The following is a 17,449-nucleotide window of genomic DNA, read 5'->3' on the forward strand; positions in this document are numbered from 1 at the left end:
GAAGCAACAGCGTACTCCCTGGAGCACCAGGAAAACGCTATATGGACAAACAGCCTAAGGGTGGAAAGGAAGGAGGATGTTTTTGAAATACGCTCGTAGTTGATGTACAGATTTCCTTCCATCCGGCTTTAATCCTGTTTAAACATTTCAAAGGTTATTTTTCAACGTTTTATAGTACAGCCTTGCTTTACAGTATGTACAGATATGACCTTTTAACCTCGTTTAATCCCTCATCTTTACAAACTGTACCGTTAGCAACCACACGTATCAGTTAAGAACCGTTTGAACTGTGTAAAGCTGAGTTTTTCTGATCACCAGCATCTTTTTTGAATTGTTCTATCTGGAGGGAGGATGCAGCTTCATACGGCCTATTTTTCAGAGTGCGCTTCCTTTACTGTGCGCCGCTCCAAGCGCTCATAGTGGGAAAATCTTGCAGTCTTTACTGCAGCTTGTTGGGGTTATTACTGTCCATCGCAGGTTGTTTGATGTGTCGGGCAGAAGTGTTTACAACAAGGAGTGATGCTTGTAGTTAGACAGATGATATGTTGCCAAGGGATCGTTGTCATAGAAACAAAACCAACACACATTTTTGATGTAGCGCTGGTGCTTTTCTGCTGTAGGTAAAAGTTATTTTAAAACAAATTCCTGTTAATTTACCATTTTATAGGAACAGCCTGCTTTACAGAGTGGACAGATGTGACCTTTTGACCTTGTTTAACCTCACGTCATTACAAACTAGTCACCCAGCAAGCCTAAGGTAAATCATTAAAGAACCGTTTTAGACATTTAAGGCCGAGTTTTTCAAGCAAATGCATCTTTTTCCAATTGTTCTACATGAAGAGAGAATGTATGCGGCTTTTTTTTTAAGGTGCGGCGCCTTCTTTGTGCAGCTGCTCTGAGCGCTCATAGTTGAAAATCTTACTTTTTTTTGTAGAAAGGCCCTGTTGTCTCTACTGGATAAGAAACTTGCTCTGCCCATGCCTGCGTATCGCAAGCTATATGATCTGTCAGGCAGAAAATATCACAGCGAGGAGAGATGCTAGTCCATGCAGTTTGAGTGATGATGTGTTGTCAAGATACTGTTGCCATGGAAACAAAACCCATGCACAAAACCACTATATGGACACGTTAGGATCATTATGAAATGCCTCACCACTAAAGCTTTTGTCCTTTGGATGTATAAACTATAATTAGTAAAGCATACTGTCAAAAGGTTCCACATATTGTTTAATTGGTCAGTACTGACTCATCCCGAGCAGCACGTTTCACTTTGCTGCTGGCACAAGTTTTTAGAATGAGTCCCTTCTTTCCAAGTGTGATTTTTTTTTTTTTATTCTTGACACAAGTCTTGTATGAAAATTAACTTACAAAGACTTGCAAGATATTGGCAGTCTTTCACAGCGCACATTTCAGTGGCTTTGTGGTTTTGTCCGCATTCCATTATCATTGTGTGGCAGAGTCGCTGCGAGCAGGAAGATTGTTGGCTGCAGCCAAGGACATGAGGAGGTTGAGTAAAAATATGGAGTAAAAGATGGTGTTAAAGTGTCTAATATGTGATGCATATTCTCTGAGAATCAAACTCAGAAGACACGCCCCAGGCAATACTGACATTTAGAAACCGTTTTTTGGGAGGGGAAAAAAAAAATGGTGAAGGTTGCTGTTGGACGACTTCAATCTCAGAACGGAGGAATTTCCTAAAACTAGTCTCAGGAAAGTCTTAACTCAAGATCCACTTATGAGGTTTTCCACAGGTTTCAGCTCTAAGCTCTGAAAGTTTGGAAAGAAATGTGTTTGGAAATCCTGGAAAAATCTACTTAAGTCTGTTTTGTCTGTATAACTACTATCGGAAAGTCAAGAATGAACTATCAGGATAATTCTTACTTTATTTCAGTCGCAAGTACAACTTCTTTGATATGCGTTGCTTCTCTCACGTGCATTAGCACCTTGCCCAGTACTGCCATTGTGACAGCGATGACAAAATATTCACTGTGATGAATAACATTATCGAGCAGGTTTTACAAGGTGGAAAAGTGAAAATTTGTAGCTTCCTTCGAGGTGGAATTTTAAAAAAAAAGGTGTCACACCAAAACTTTGTATCAGTATTTGTAGTTGATCAGATAAAAAGTATCAGCTTAATAAGTTCTAGTTGGGATAACGTCGTATAAGCTAAACCAATAATCAAACCAATAAGAAAAAGTGATTATTAAAGTAATTGGTAATGGAAATAAGTCAACTGTTGCCCTTATTTCATGTGTGAAATTTGTGGTTGTCACGCTCAAGCAGAGCAGAATCTGACTCTGAGGCTTCATTAAGTCGAACTGAGAACCTCAGACGTTCAATCACTCAAATGAGGTTTTTTTTTCTTTCTTCTCTCTTTGCAGGAACTGCATCGCCTCCAGGGATCCGTACTGTGGCTGGACCAGAGGAAGCACCTGCTCTTTCCTCAGACCCGGGACCAGGTATGACACCTTTCCATTTGCATCAACACACTGCTTCACTTACAGCCTTTACATCCGTTTCTCTGCTCCCACTTTTTTTTTTGATCCACCATTTTTTGTTTTGATTTGATTTATTTCCCAGTTTTTCACCCCTCTCAAGGTTATTTTTCTGGCAGCAGACCTCGGAGACCACCCATAGAGACGCCCCATATATTATTTATCTGCTCTGGAAGTCTTGGTTCTGGCTGCCTACTATTTAAGCAACATCTGTGCCCTCTAAGCAGCCTGTCACACAGTCTCCTCTGTGGGTACTTATCGATTCAAGATGTCTGATCCTAAACAATGCTCCTTCACTTCACGTGTTATCGAGTGGCGGTCATAAAGCGCCGTGCTGGTGGTGTGACTGAGTGGCTTTCTGTGTTTGTTTCTCTCTTGTGTAACGCCGTCTGTGTCGCGCATCCACCCAGACGTTGTGTTGTCTGAAACGCAGCGGTCCGCCTTGACAGCTCACCTCCAGTTGTGGCTGGTTTCCCTCCAGTGAAATCAAATTTCTCTTTAGTCAAGCCGCTTATTGAATTAGGCCTTCAAACACAGGTGTAGTGCCAGCTGAACAGACAACATGGGCCTTAAAGACCACCTCAGGCTGCCTGCTTATATTATTAAAGGCCTCTATGTTGCTCCTGATTAGATTTACCAAGGGCGGTCAACTCGGCAATCGATCCCGCATCGAGTTACTGTGGATTTCCTCTTTGTGGAATAATGCAACCTCTCTTTGCAAAGTGACGCCAGAGGAGAGAGCGCAGCAGTTGGCCTTATGTAACTTTTTTTTTGTTTTTTTTAAAAAATTTGGGCAGTTTCTGAGGAAGACAAGTTTTGGAGGTTCAGCTGTAGTCGATGTTTCAGCACTTTGGCTGCCAGGAAAGTTAGTTTGATTTACCTGCTTGCATATGTTGTCCTAATTTCTGTCTGATTGTCTTTTCAGCTTGTGCCAGTTGGAATAATGTGACAATGCACTGTTTCTAGATGCTGATTTCAGCTTCTTTTGCCAGAAATGTGTCCATTTGAATGCATGCATAGTGCTTGTTACTTGATTTTTTTCGTTATATTTAGGCTGGTTTAAATTTGCGTTTGTAGCACTTGGTTGCAGATGGTGGAGATTTCAATCTTTCATGTATTTCTTTTAGCTTACTTTCATCTTCTCGGCTCTCTTGCTAGCTATTCATACATTCTTAATTGCCGCGTCAAGTGTTCAGGCGTCAAAGCCGGCAATATATCAATATATTTATTAAATTACTTTAAGTTGCCCCATAATCCGTCTACATAAGTCCTGTCAACTGCGGCGATACTCCCTGGAGTACCAGCTGAACGCTCTGTCCACAGCGTTCACCGTGCACACACATGTGGTCTTTATCAGGTTCTGTTTCATTACGGCATCTTTTAAATAATGATCCAATCTACCTGGGAGACTGTGCAAGAAATAAAAATCCAACTGTAAAAAAAGAAAAAGAAATACACACACAAACCCACAGGCGAAAGCTAATGTATACAAAGTAAATGACCCACAGTGTGTGAGCAGCCGACTGAACACGAAGCATTATTCTTTATTAAGATGACAACCGCTGTACGTTCGCGGCGCACTCGGACTCATTTGTCACAGTGTTTTTCAGGCATTAAAAGAACGAATGTTGGCTGCGCTGCTGCTGGAGCCTTTAGCTAATTGCACGATACCGACTTGCTGAGGTCAATACAGCATCCTACTCCTGCCCCCGGTTCCTCAGATGTGGTTTGAAGGCCAAACATTGCCTCAGTGCAGAATTGTGAACAAATAAAAAAGCTCCATTACAGTGTAACACAACATCCATGCATGTGTACACACCTTCCTTCCATTTCAGTCAGTATCTTCACGGCATTCTTACTTAAAGGTTTGCATCAAGTCACTTGAGCTTCTGAGCTGTGGGTCTAAGTTTTAACAGTTTGGTTCTGAGTCAAATCTGTTTGGGCACTTCTGACAATTTATGCCGAACAAATCACATCAATTCATGCGTTAAAGTCAGAGGCATTTTTAAAAACATGGAATAATTTGATATTTTGAGAAATATGCTTTTTTTTTTAGTTTACAAGACAAGTCATTAAAGACTATTTCTTATTTACAACGACAGCTTGGCAAGTGCCACAAGAAACTTGTAGGCTATTTGTTCTCTTGCCCTCAGTTAGTTTAGCTCAGGCCAAGAAATCGTGCCAGCACGCAACTCTAAAGTGAGCTTCAGAGGTAGAATTGGACGGAGCCAGGCGAACTCCCTGCTTCCAGTCTCCATGTTGGGCTGAGTTAATAGTGTCGCTTCATATTTAGATATGAGAGTGTTACCAATCTTCTCTTTTAATTCTGCACAAGAAAATGCATGCAGCAATAATAAAGTTTAACTATTTCTTATCATGCGTTTTGGTGTAAATCTGCATGTTAGGGTGTAAAGTACCAACACTGAAATCAGAATGGAAACCTTGTGCATGTATTACAATCCAACTGCATTTCAAAATGTGTCATCCATCCATCCATTATCTATACACCGCTTAATCCTCACTAGGGTCATAGGGGGCTGGAGTCTATCCCAGCCGACTCAGGGCGAAGGCAGGGGACACCCTGGACAGGTCACCAGTCTATCACAGGGCTACACTTAGAGACAGACAACCAAGCACACTCACATTCACACCTACGGACAGTTTAGAATCACCAATTAACCTCAACATGTTTTTGGACTGTGTGGGAGGAAGCCAGAGAACCCGGAGAGAACCCACGCTGCACGGGGAGAACATGCAAACTCCACACAGAAAGATTCTGGTGCCCCCACTGGGACATGAACCGGCAACCTTCTTGCTGCGAGGCAACAGTGCTAACCACTGTGCCACCCTGTTTTATAAATCAAATGCCATCGATTCTAGCGTGTCTTCGTCCAGTCTGCTTCAGAATGTGGCCTGTGCATTGTCCACTGCTGTGCTGTTGGGAAAAGGAGCAGAAAGAACACTTTCTCACACATTTTACTTAAATCACTTAACTCGAGGTCTTTCCATCCACCTGAACTTCATTAGCAGTGTTTCTCTGTACTGAGCGCAGCCTGCAGGCTTATAGATCTGTGCGCTCGCGCTCAGCCCGTCCGCTGCAACTCGGTGCCGTTTCCCCCCAGACGTGAACCATAACTAAAAGCAGTTGTGTTTGTCTTTGTGAGCACCTGGCCTGTAAGCTGTTCTCATTTCCTCTCCGTTTCCTCACTTCATCATATGTTATTGTCTGCTGAGTTTTTCCGCGCTCCCCCGTCGCCCGAATGGGAAATGAGTTGTAGAAATACAATATGTCATAATTTCTCAAGAATTACACAAAACCAAGAACAGCTTTAGGATTTGTTGAATATTAAACTGATATGACAAATTGTTTTTTTTTTTTTTTGCTCCCTTAAATCTATAATAGGGTTTCCATAACGCTGATAGAATAATCGTATGATATATTTTTAAGAAGCTCCTTAAGGTGCATGTTAATGAGTAAACCAGATTTCCTTAAAACCACTGTAATACCTCAAGATAAGGAGTTTATATCCACAGCGACGATATCTAACGTTAAGACCCGCGCTGACCTAGAAATATTTAGAATTCATTGCATTAATTAGCTTAATTATTGTCGCTGCAGGCACAAGTGCTTATCTTAAAATTATAATGGTGATTATTGTGGGATATTAGGCAGCTCAAGGGCCTCTCCGGCTCTTTTCAGATTTAATGATTTTATTTTATTTTATTTTTTTAATTCCCTTTATCAAAATAAAAACAAAGCTTTCTTCGATCTAAAGGAGCCGGTGGAGATTTACACTCCATTGTGACTCGTCCTTAGCTGTAACATTGAGATAGTTTTCCTCTATCAGAGTGGATCTGTGCTGTGTGTCAGTGACCGAGTTGCTGCGCCTCTGTGTCGTCTGATTAATGACTGTGTCTCTTCTCCTCTACAGACTGCCATTCGAGCAAGATGTTGAACAGGGAAACGTGGCCCACTTGGGTGACTGTGACGGTAAGAGGAGTCAGCCTGTTTGTGTGTGTGTGTGTGTGTGTGTGTGTGTGTGTGTGTTTGCCTACAAGTGTTAAAGCAAATAGCTCTCTTGTCTCTGCCCAGATCCTTACATAACTCGTGTATCGTCAGGGTAAACAACAATACAGTAAGAGCGAGGAAGGAGCCGGGTAGTTTCAATTTATACAGAGGAAATCCACAAATAAACACCGAGACAAGTCCCAATCCACCTCAGTGCTCTGTAGTATCTCACGCCTCCCAGGAGTAACCACCAAGAACCAACACGAAAGACGGTTCTGCTAGACTCATTTCCGTCTCCGGCACGAAAATCTCTGTGTGTGTTTTAGCGAACTTTGTTCTTCTTTCTGTTTACTCTCTCCTAACTCGTATGCTATCTTTGCTTTGGTCTGGTAGGTTTTTTGTTCCATATACATGTGGTTAATTATATTCAACTCCGGCTTGAGTTCCCCCCTTGATGTCTCCCTTTTTTCTTTCTCCATATCATTATGAAAATAGAAGTGGTAACCAGCAAATCTCTATTCTAGATGCGCAGAGGTTTTGGATACTCCCATGACACCCCCCCCACACACACACACACACACACTTTCGCTTTGATCTAAGCGCTAATTCCAATGCGTGCAAATTAATCCTTTGCTTCTGAAAGTTCCCCGAGTTCATGTGCCGTGCTCCCTGAGAAAAGAACAGATAAATATTGCATAATCGGAACCCGCGTACAACTCTAATCCTTTTTCAGATGGGCGCTCTGTTTGATGCTGTTCTCTCACTTCAGGTCCTCTGACCACTGAAACCACAGGGGACGGCCTCGGTAATTGATGGCTGATGCTCACTCTGTGCATGGCAAAGCTAAGCTAGCCGTTTGTCTTCATTGGGCCCATGTGTGGCGCCTTATAGAACATGTGAGGGAGTCAAACCGCTGGTCCTGCTCCTGAACACAAACCCATGATCCTCCACACGGTGGGTTATATTTACCACCGATTGTGCATCCGTTCTGCTTTTGATTCCTAAAAGTTTTTTTTTATAAACTATCATAAACTTGGGTGAAAAATGTGAGATTAATTTCCTCCTACAAATTCTACCAAGAGGGACCTTCACTTCAGCAAACACATACAGGAGGATTGTAATTAAAAGCACAACTTGGATGATCATTACTCTAGTTCTGTACAACACCAGTGGGTGAGAGATGAACATAATTACTCAGTTAACTAATGGAGTGTTTTACAAGCTCTGGTATTGGATTCTTCTCTGTGTGCTATAAGTGGAGGTCGGCTGCAAGGTCTCGGGGTCAAACGCTGGTACTGAACAAAGAACAAAGCTCCTCCATCAGCACATCACTGCAGGTTACATCAAGATTATTTCATATTTCACTTCCCTACAGCAGCAGTAGCAGAGATCACTTAACTTTTGTCTGCACCTCGGTATATATCTGTCATTTTTTATGCCTTTGTGCCTTTGTGCATACACCTGAAACCTGGAACTTGGGCACTTGTGTCAGGTGCAATATGAAACTGAGGACTGCTGCACTTCTTCTTACTTCGTGGCATCTCCTTCATCTGCCGGTGGCTCAGATTGTGCCTCATTTGTGCATCGCTTTAGGCAAAAGCCAAATGTATTACACGAATGGATGAACTGAATTGTATTCTGTCATAAGACGCACTCACAACACAACAGTGTTTACAATTAATCGGGACGCTGTGCTGAGCTCAGTTCAAGCGATCATGTGAAAACAAATCTCCGCTAATACAAGATTTCCATCAGCACCCATGTATTCACTAAATATCTTACCAATTTGAATGTCTCACATTTAAACAGCTCGTCATTCTGATTCATTCATATCCATTAATTAACTTCTGTTCTTTATTTCAACCAAAGATCAGCTACTTCCAGAGCGACATAATACAAGGATTGATCAAAAAATTCCAGGACTGAGTGTGTGCGCTCATAAACATGACCCTGCTTTGCACAGTGTGACCTGTGGTTTCACACATATTTATACAATATGTCCAACACCATCTGCGATGAGCGCTGAATCTCTAAAACAGAGTAAAAATGGCAACTCTTCTACTTTAAATTCATTTGGGGAGGAGGCAGAAGTCACAGGGAGCCAAATCCAGCTAGTAGGGTGGATGGAGAGCGACATTTGTGTTGTTGTGGCCCAAAAACACCCCATGTGTAATCTTTGTGTTGTAGCAGACATAACATTGGAGCGCCCGCCTGCTGTCGCGTCCCAGTTTAGGTGGTTTGTGCCAAAAGTTGTCCCTCAGACACATGAGGATTTTACAGTAGAACTCTAGCCTGAGTAGTAGTGTACAACCATGTGGACATTGAAGAAAACAGAAAACAGGCTCCTTCAGGGGGCAGTTTGAAGCAAGTTTAAAAAAGCTAGACATCCATCCATCCATTATCTATACACCGCTTAATCCTCACTAGGGTCATGGGGGGCTGGAGTCTATCCCAGCTGACTCAGGGTGAAGGCAGGGGACACCTGGACAGGTCACCAGTCTGTCACAGGGTCACACTTAGAGACAGACAACCAAGCACACTCACATTAACACCTACGGACAATTTAGAATCACCAATTAACCTCAACATGTTTTTGGACTGTGTGGGAGGAAGCCGGAGAACCCGGAGAGAACCCACGCTGCATAGAGACTCCAAGCTAGACATCCTAAACCTAAAAACCCAATTAAAGATAATGGATATCACCATGCTGGTTGTTAAACTGGCTTTCTTCACCAGGCTCCTGCTAAAGCAGACGTTGAATGCATCATTTGACTCTAGTTCTGCATAAAATGGACCAATGGCATACTGCAGTCAGCAGGAACAGGCTGTTATAATGAAGAGCTAAAAAGAATATAGACATTTATTATGGGGAAAAAAAAGGTGAAAACTACATTTTTTCTCTCTGTGGTAGCTAGAGACCCACCTCTCACCACCAGTGAGATTCCTCGAAGTGAAATTCTTTTCCATTGTAGTTTGCAGTCAGTGGAGAAACTGCACCTACCAATGATGAAAAAAAATGTGTGTACCACTGGTCTGGCAGAGGGTTGCTGCATGCACATGGTGCTCCATTCACACACACAGTCCTGGAACTTTTTGATCACATCTGACTTGTTGTGACTCTTAAATTGACAGTAAGTTAGTGGCGTGCTCCTTTAAACTGACTACAGATACGTGTATCGTGTTTCAGATTTGTACCCGTCCACTCAGGTACACTGGGATGAAAGCGTGCAGCGCTCTGGCATCTATCGGCCTTGGAGCAATATTACATAAAGATGTACTGTCCTGCTCTGCAGCCCTGCCTTTGAGGAACCGTAGAGCTCTGAGGCATGTTTGGTCCAGCGTCTGATCCCGTCTTGAAATATGCCCGAGCTGAGCTCTGTTGACAGAGGTTAGCTCTGTTGTCACAAGATGAACAGGAGCTGCTGGGCTGGCATGGCAGGAACGCGAGCCAGCATCTATCTGACAGCTGCCACCAACGCTTAGACAGCACTTTGTCTCAGATATTGTGATGAACTTGGTGCCACGGCCAATCTTTTCATCATATCTCGCCCTTTTTTTCCATTTGACACTCTCACTGTCTCTGTTATGGATGCCTTCCTCAGTGTTTCCTGTCCCCAGTTCGTGCCGAATCCATCTTTCTTTGTCTTTCCGTAAGACAAAGATTCTTTCAGCCATCTGCAATTGCAATATTCAGTCGGGGGAAGACAGAGTCGCAGCTTCAATGGGCTTGTTATGACAAACTGTCACTGACACCGTTAAGACTTTGAAAACTGCCTGCACACTCTCGCTAAATGTGTCTATCAGCGTTTTTCTCAGAGCTTCTCTTCATCCGCCATATTCTCTCCGTGTATACAGGACGCATTCTTTACACCTGCGCGCTTACAAACAAACACAGATGCTCGCAAACACAAACTCCTCGGGGACTCGGGTCGGTGGAACAGACAGAAGGCTTTCGCTTGCTGAATATTTCATATCTCTATATTGGACTCATTCCACCTGTCTGTATCTTGACCCGGCAGATGAGAGGTGAGATATGATCTGGCCTATCTATCTCTCTGTGGGGAAATTCAGCAAACTCATTTTCACTTTCCCTTTGCTTACTTCTTTCCTTGTGGAGGAGCACTTTCTGTAGCCTCGTTTCGAACTAAAAAATTCCCTCTCTGGCCTCCAGTTGCAGGAAAAGTTAACTTTAACCATAAATTACCATAAAAACATGGTTTAAAATGTTTTTTTTCAATAGAAAAAAACATAGTTATGTGGTAACATTTAAGGGTCACCTAAATCAGCCTGAAATGGAACAAAAGATGAGATGCTTCATGGTATAGGGATAGGAAAGTGCATTTATTTTTTCCTGGCTACACTGCTCTCTAATCTATTGCACTTTTCCTTGAAACCAACCAGATAGTTTATTTCCTCTTGTAGCTTGAAACCATACGAGAAGTTTACTGGCAAAAAAATCCCTCTTTGGAAGAACTATTGACAACCGCCAATGGCCTAAATTTAAGGAATCATAGACCAGAAACAATGAGAACTTCATGTAAACAGTGATTAATTAAAACAAGTCTACTGTTATTTAGCCACTGGACAATATTTACTTTCACTGGATCACCTTTATGTGACCTTATTTTATTTAAGCATCTGAGCCTCTTACTGTTTTTTCCCCTCGACTGTTTTTCGACGCTTTGAGCGTGTAAAACAAAATTTCCTACAAAACCGCAACTGTCTGCACAACTACACCCTGCCCCAGGTTCTGTGAGTGAAAAAATATGTTTAAATTAGTTTTTGTAAATTGGCTGAACAACCCCTCACTGTAAGGTTGGCGATATTCTGGGGCTTTTTTTAAGGGGAAATTATGCTAGTTATGTTTTTGCAAGTCATTTTTTGCACCACAGTCTTTGCTCCTCTGCTGCTGCTGCTTCGGGGCCTCTCCTCTAACTCATCTCTCCCCGGCCTCGGTCGGAGCTACACTGATTTCAGAGCAGCCTTGTCATCAGACCTCAAAGGGAGATGGATGTATGGCCTTACTTAGAGCCCAGCTAACTGCCTCCCCCTTTCTCCTTAACCAGAGAGGAGCAGTTGCTGGAAGGAGAATCGATTTTCATCTCTTCTCTGGCTGATGGCAGTCGAATAGATATCAAGGGTGATTCTGCAAGAGGGGAGGCGGCGGGGGGAAGGAATGGGCCTGAGGAGAGCGAAAGGGAACGGGGGAGGGAGGGGGGAGGCCGGCTAAATCAGATCAAGGAGTAGAGAGCGGAGCAAAAAGAATGAGTAAGGGATTGAGAGATCACAGGAAGGAGGCAAACTTTGAGGATGGAAAAGGGGGGGGGAAACGGTTCAGGGGATCAGAAGCGTGGAGTCATGAGGGTGAATATAGAAAAAGGAGCAGGAGCAAGGGGGGGAGAGAGGGCAAGAAAGAAAGTCATGGGAGGTGGAGAAAAGGCGAGGAGGCGCAGAGGTAATCACACACAAGGGCGAGAGTGGATGAAAGCTTGGAGATTGGAGAAAAGGTGCAGGACGGAGGGGAGACGGAGCCTCTGTTTTCATGGCTGCTTGGCCGGGGCGGCTGTGACAAATGGACTGAGAGTGCCACCGGCGTCTCCCGTGTCACAGGCGCTGTCAGCGGCCTCCTCAGCGGGCTCGCGGCCAGGCTGTAACTCTGTCGAGGCGATGCGAGCCACCTGCCTCGTATCCTCTTAATCTCTCCCTTTTCATATATCACACAGCTGTTGCCCGTCTCCTCACTTCGCACGACTTTTCTCGTCTTTAGTGTTTTCTTTTTTCCTCGAAAAATGGGGGACGGCGTCCTCCCTCGACACCGTCGCTAAAGGAATGTCTTTCTGTGTCGCCGTGAGTCCACAGTGTGAGATCGGTTTCCTAATGGGAAATTGCGAGGAAGTTGAGTGTGGCTAAATGTATTGACTTGTGGTTATACATGGCTCTCTGTGCGTTTATTAGAAGCAAAAATCACACACACACACACACACACACACACACACACACATACCGAATATTAGTTTAAGTATGCAGAGACGCGCCGTTCCTCTAAACCGGCTTTGATCAAAGCTCAGTTTGGGGAGCTCAACGTCTAATTGAGACGATGTGTTGTGGGAGGTACACTTTGATGAAAGAGATGAGGTCAGAGAAAATATCTGTATTCAATTATGTGTGTGTGTGTGTACATGCATGTGTGTCTCATGTAAATCTCTGGGCTCAGCAGGTACTTCACCGTTGTCTGGTAATCTCTTGGACGCAACACACACGAGGGCTGACGTAGCCGAAATCATGTTCGCATTTGTGTAGCGAGCTTCGCAAATTTGCTTCCAAAAAAAGCCAGTTTCAGTGTAATTAATGGCAAATGCATGCTTCCAATCTCGTGTAGTGCATTTGTTTGAATAGATGCACCCGTCACACGGTAGTAATGAAGACGCGTTTGTTCCATCTGGTGTCTGTAATTTGAGCAATGTGCATATTTACACTCGGGTCAGCAGTGTGAGTAGATTCATCAATTATTTAATCAATTCTTATACAACGCCAGGATTTGATGAAATAAATATGTTCTCAGATTTTTTGCACAATGCGCTAATAAACTGTCACTCGCACGTTTAACCAAGATGCTAAAATGTCTATTGTAGGAGTATAAAAGCTGCGTTTTTTAGTTTCATCAGTGTTAACAGTAATAAAACTAAACACTCATCCTATTTTTTTTTTTGCAAACTGATTATTTGGAGGGCTTGAATGTGGTGGTGGCCCAATAGGAAACTGACATGATTGGCTAATTAGTAAAGCCAGCCCTGCCTCCACCTGCTGATATCGTGTCCCTCTTCCTAATAAAGCCTAATTTTTTCCTCCTCTTTCCCAGTTAGATCCGTGCTCCCTCCGATCTGAGCGCCTCCGGTGTCTAAAACTGCCCAAATTAGCCGGTCACACCCATCTGTGCTCAGGGGTTTGTACTCACAATTTGTGCTTGCAGGAAAAAAAAAAACAGAGCCGTTAATACACCCTCTAAATTAGTAGGCTCTTCACAGTGGACATCTCAGCCGGCGTGACAAACTGCAGCTGGATTTATGCTGGATTTAGTTTTAATGATGTTTGAGTAGAACACGCTCCGCTGACAGAAACCACCAAACGAACTCCGAGTGTTGTTTGTGTGTGTTTGCGAGAGAGATGAGCACGTGTGAAAGTGCATGTGACAGGTCGTATAAACCACTTCTGCAAACAGAGTAATGAGCCAGATTCGGTTCAGGCGTCGACAGTCGGTATAGGATGTCAGATCCACTTGCGGCAGGTTACGGCGACGTGTCGATCGGCCGGCTTCGGGGGAGTTTTTTTTTTTTCTCCCAGGTTGCGACCTTTGCTGACAGGCCAATCAGTTACAGCGTAAACACTGGATAAATGATCTGTCAAAGCTCCGGCTTCGCTCTTTTAATTTGCCATAAGCATCTCTTAGCTCCGAAGGAAAGATTCTTGCATCCAAAATCGTGTCAGAAAGTCCCTGAATCCTCCGGCAGCTATGAGCTAAACGCTTCCCCTCGTTTTATTTTGCTGTTTACAGGCCTTCTGGGGGATCAAGTCGAATTGTATTTGCACAGGCAGCTCATCAGCTAAAGTCGACGCTGCTAAACTAGCCATCAAATGGAAATATGAGGCAGGCGTTTGCTGCAGCAACGCCCAACACGTTCTCATGTTGTTCCTCGAATCTCCTTTGTGTCGATGAAAAAAAAAAAAACGGCTTCCCGACGAGTGCATGCATCCAGGCCGACGCACTCGCAGTCACACACACGCATTCGCCACCCGTTTTTCGCTGTGAACTCACTCAGCCGTAATGACATAGCTAGTGTTGCCACAGCGTAGCTACAGATGGAAGCAATTATGGTGCTGTGAAAATATTTCCTGAAGAAAAGGCAGTGTTTTGACTGGTGGAACAGCGGGATGCAGTCACTCAGTAATTGAGGTCCACTAAAAACATCAATGAGGCGAAGGCAGATTGGAGATTCCTTGTTGTGGCGTCATGTTCGAGTGGATGACGATCGCTGCAGAGCCTCGGACCGACTCTGGCTCCTCTGTCTGCGATGCTGCGAGGAGCTTTTTGTGCAGCCGGGGGGCGGGGGGGGGGGAATTTGTTGCCAAATTTACGGCCGCGGTCTCATCTAATTCCATTCTAATTGCCGCGGTTTGGAGAATGGGGCCTGAGTTCGGGCTTCGGAGAGTGGGGGGGAACCCATAAAGCCGACATAGTTCTTTGTATTTACATGGCAGCTAGTTAAAGCACAGGGTCTTAAGTCTGCTGATGATAAATGTGTTGGCCTGTAGCTTGAACCCCAATAGGGAGACGGAGACAGGCAGGAAATGAGAGAGGGGGGCATTCACCACGGCGCTTTTTGTTTGATGCGCTCTCCTCTGTCAGACTGAGAGGGCTCTGCGACCTTGGTGCCACCTTCCTCCACTCCTAACTCCCTCCGCTGTCACTGCTGCGAGTCAGAAACCAAGGGCAGAGAGAGAGAGAGAGAGAGAGGGAGCGGGAGGCAGGCGGAGATAGAGGAAGTGTGGTGTGTAGCTGCGCATCCCCAGACGGCACACTAGCGCTCCAACTCACACATCTTTTCTACCCGGAGGAGCTTCTGAGAGGCTTGAAGAACAGAGCCGATCCCCTCAGCGAATACTGCAGCTCGGCTGATGAAATGCGAGGACCTCCCGCCTCATAACAATTGACATGTGTATGCGCGGGCATATAGCGAGAGGAAAAAGGGAATGTGAAAGAGTGTGTGCAGCTTTCAGTGCAGCAGAGAAAAGCTTTTTTTTTTTTTTTTTTTTTTGAGGGAGCTCTAAGAAGATAAGAATAGTAGCTCCAGCCTCTGGGAAGCTTGGCAAGGTGCAAGGACTCCTGAAGGGCTTCAGCTCTTTCATCTGACTTCTTCCTCTGAGTCCTCCTCTCCGCTCCTCACATCTCCTTCTCCTCAGCGGGTGCTTCACAGAGAAGCCTTGAAAAACACAGGGGGCCTGCTGACCCTACAGCGAGCCACGGGTCTTCCTTGATAGATGTGTTTTTGTGTGTGTGTGTGTGTGTGTGTTTGCAGGCTTCCTGTTTTTCAAGGATTTGGTTGGGATGAGTTTGGCTGTTTCGTGACCCTCGTGACCCTCGTGTGCAACATGTAAATCATCATCTGTTGGTGGGGGAAAAAATCCTGAACATTTTTGTTAAACTCCTCAAACTTTTTAACTTTTCTTTACAATCTAAGCTTAACTCATGCTAGTAACATTTCAATTCCAAATGCAACATTTTCAGGCTGCAAAACATGTTTTCTCAATTACTTTCTTTCTATGTTTGTTTTCGGTTATTATTTTGGAGATGTCAGGTTTGTGTTTTTCTGACTCATTTAAAATGGACAGCACAGTTGGAAAAGCCGATACTCGCATTTTCAGGCGCTAAATGTTTCTTTTGGATTTTTCTAGATCGCCGTCAATCTGATATGATCAAAGAGCTCATTCCTCATGAAGCAGAATAGTTGAGGTTTTTTTTTTTTCCACCGTTAAATTCTCGTGTATTTCTTTTTCTTAACTTCAGTTGGAATTTATTAGTCGATCAATATTCAGAGTCGCTCTCTGGTTATTGATTGAACCCTTAAAAACTTTGTAAACTCTGCGTGTCAAAGTTACATATTACATAAAAATCAGATTCAGAAAAATATATAGAAAGCTTGGTTCCTCGGGTTTGTAAACATATTTAAAGTCTGAATCTGTTTTTGTTTTCTGATGGTCATTGGTACAGAAATACCACAACGTTGACTGCCTATTGAGCTCATGATGTGTCTTCTAGCATATAAAAAACACCATATGGACACGTTAACAAGGTAAAGCACCCCTACAGATGTTTTGATCGATGTCAAAAAAGGTTCAAAAATAAGCTGAAATTGCTTCATCCCCCCTAATTTAGCATCTATGAATAATCAAATACTTTTAACTACTAGACAAAAGTGTCCACTCTTACTACACATGTGCTTAGAGGCCTCAAGTTTCCACATCACACTTGTGTTACGGCTAATGGTCAGGGCCCAAATGCAGAACGCAGCAGACTCGGTTTAACAGGTTTTATTGCAGACAGAGAGGGAAACCAGCAGTGGGAAACCAGAGACGAGGAGGCTGCTGCCGGTGAGCGGCTTGCGTGGGAATGTTGAAGTGTGCCGCGCTTCGTGGCTGCTAGCTCCGAGCGTGCCGGTTGGCTTGGTTTAGAAACGGAGGAGGTAAATGTGGCGTCTGACACGGCGAGCTGCAGGGCTGGATGGTTTGGTGTTGGTGGTGGGAGCGAACTGGCAGAGAGACGACCGGAGGAGACGAGGAACCTGAGTCACTGAGGAGTCGCGGATCAGACTGCGAGCAAAACACCAGAGGCCCCGACTCGGTTCGCTATTTTGAGACTCCTCGTCTTCCCCCGTCCTCCCGCTCGCGCCCCGGAAATTAGTCTTGGCGAGGCGTCGTGGAGGATTTCTCAGTTCCTAAAATGCATCTCGAGGGGAGAAGATTGAGGAAAGCTTCTGGGAGGAGCGAGAGTGCACAGGTGTATCCTCGATGTTTGCTTTCTGGTACCCATGGCATGAAGGAGGCATAACGCACAGTTTAAATATTTAAACTAACTCAAATGTGATGCATAATATATATTACTTTGTCATAATTTATGTTCTTTATTTTGAGTACCATTCCTCTTTTATACTTTAAGGCACATTGCATGTGTATAGCACAGTAAATACAACATCCACACACTGGAACAAATTTTACTTTTACATTATAGTAGAAACTGGCAGCTCTGGGATTTTACTGTTTTTTTTTTTTTATTGTGTTATTATTGTAATTTACTTAAACAGCAATTTCTTAATAGTTGAAGACGGTACTCCACAGCAAAATATAAAGTTTGCCGTTTAATACTTGAACTAAACTTACCAATAACATACTG

At 43.9% G+C, this 17,449-nt stretch overlaps 1 protein-coding gene across 1 annotated transcript in view; it reads left to right on the plus strand.

Annotated features, from left to right (window-relative positions):
- Positions 1-17,449, plus strand: part of sema6bb (sema domain, transmembrane domain (TM), and cytoplasmic domain, (semaphorin) 6Bb) — a 147,967-nt gene that overhangs the window by 109,342 nt on the left and 21,176 nt on the right. Inside the window, exons 15-16 of the mRNA XM_008283900.1 lie at positions 2,382-2,459; positions 6,428-6,486. Coding sequence (XP_008282122.1) covers positions 2,382-2,459; positions 6,428-6,486 — 137 coding nt within the window. The remainder of the gene's footprint in view (positions 1-2,381; positions 2,460-6,427; positions 6,487-17,449) is intronic.

This window comes from Stegastes partitus, unplaced genomic scaffold (genome assembly GCF_000690725.1).
Source record: "Stegastes partitus isolate 25-593 unplaced genomic scaffold, Stegastes_partitus-1.0.2 Scaffold332, whole genome shotgun sequence".
Taxonomy (NCBI): Eukaryota; Metazoa; Chordata; class Actinopteri; family Pomacentridae; genus Stegastes; species Stegastes partitus.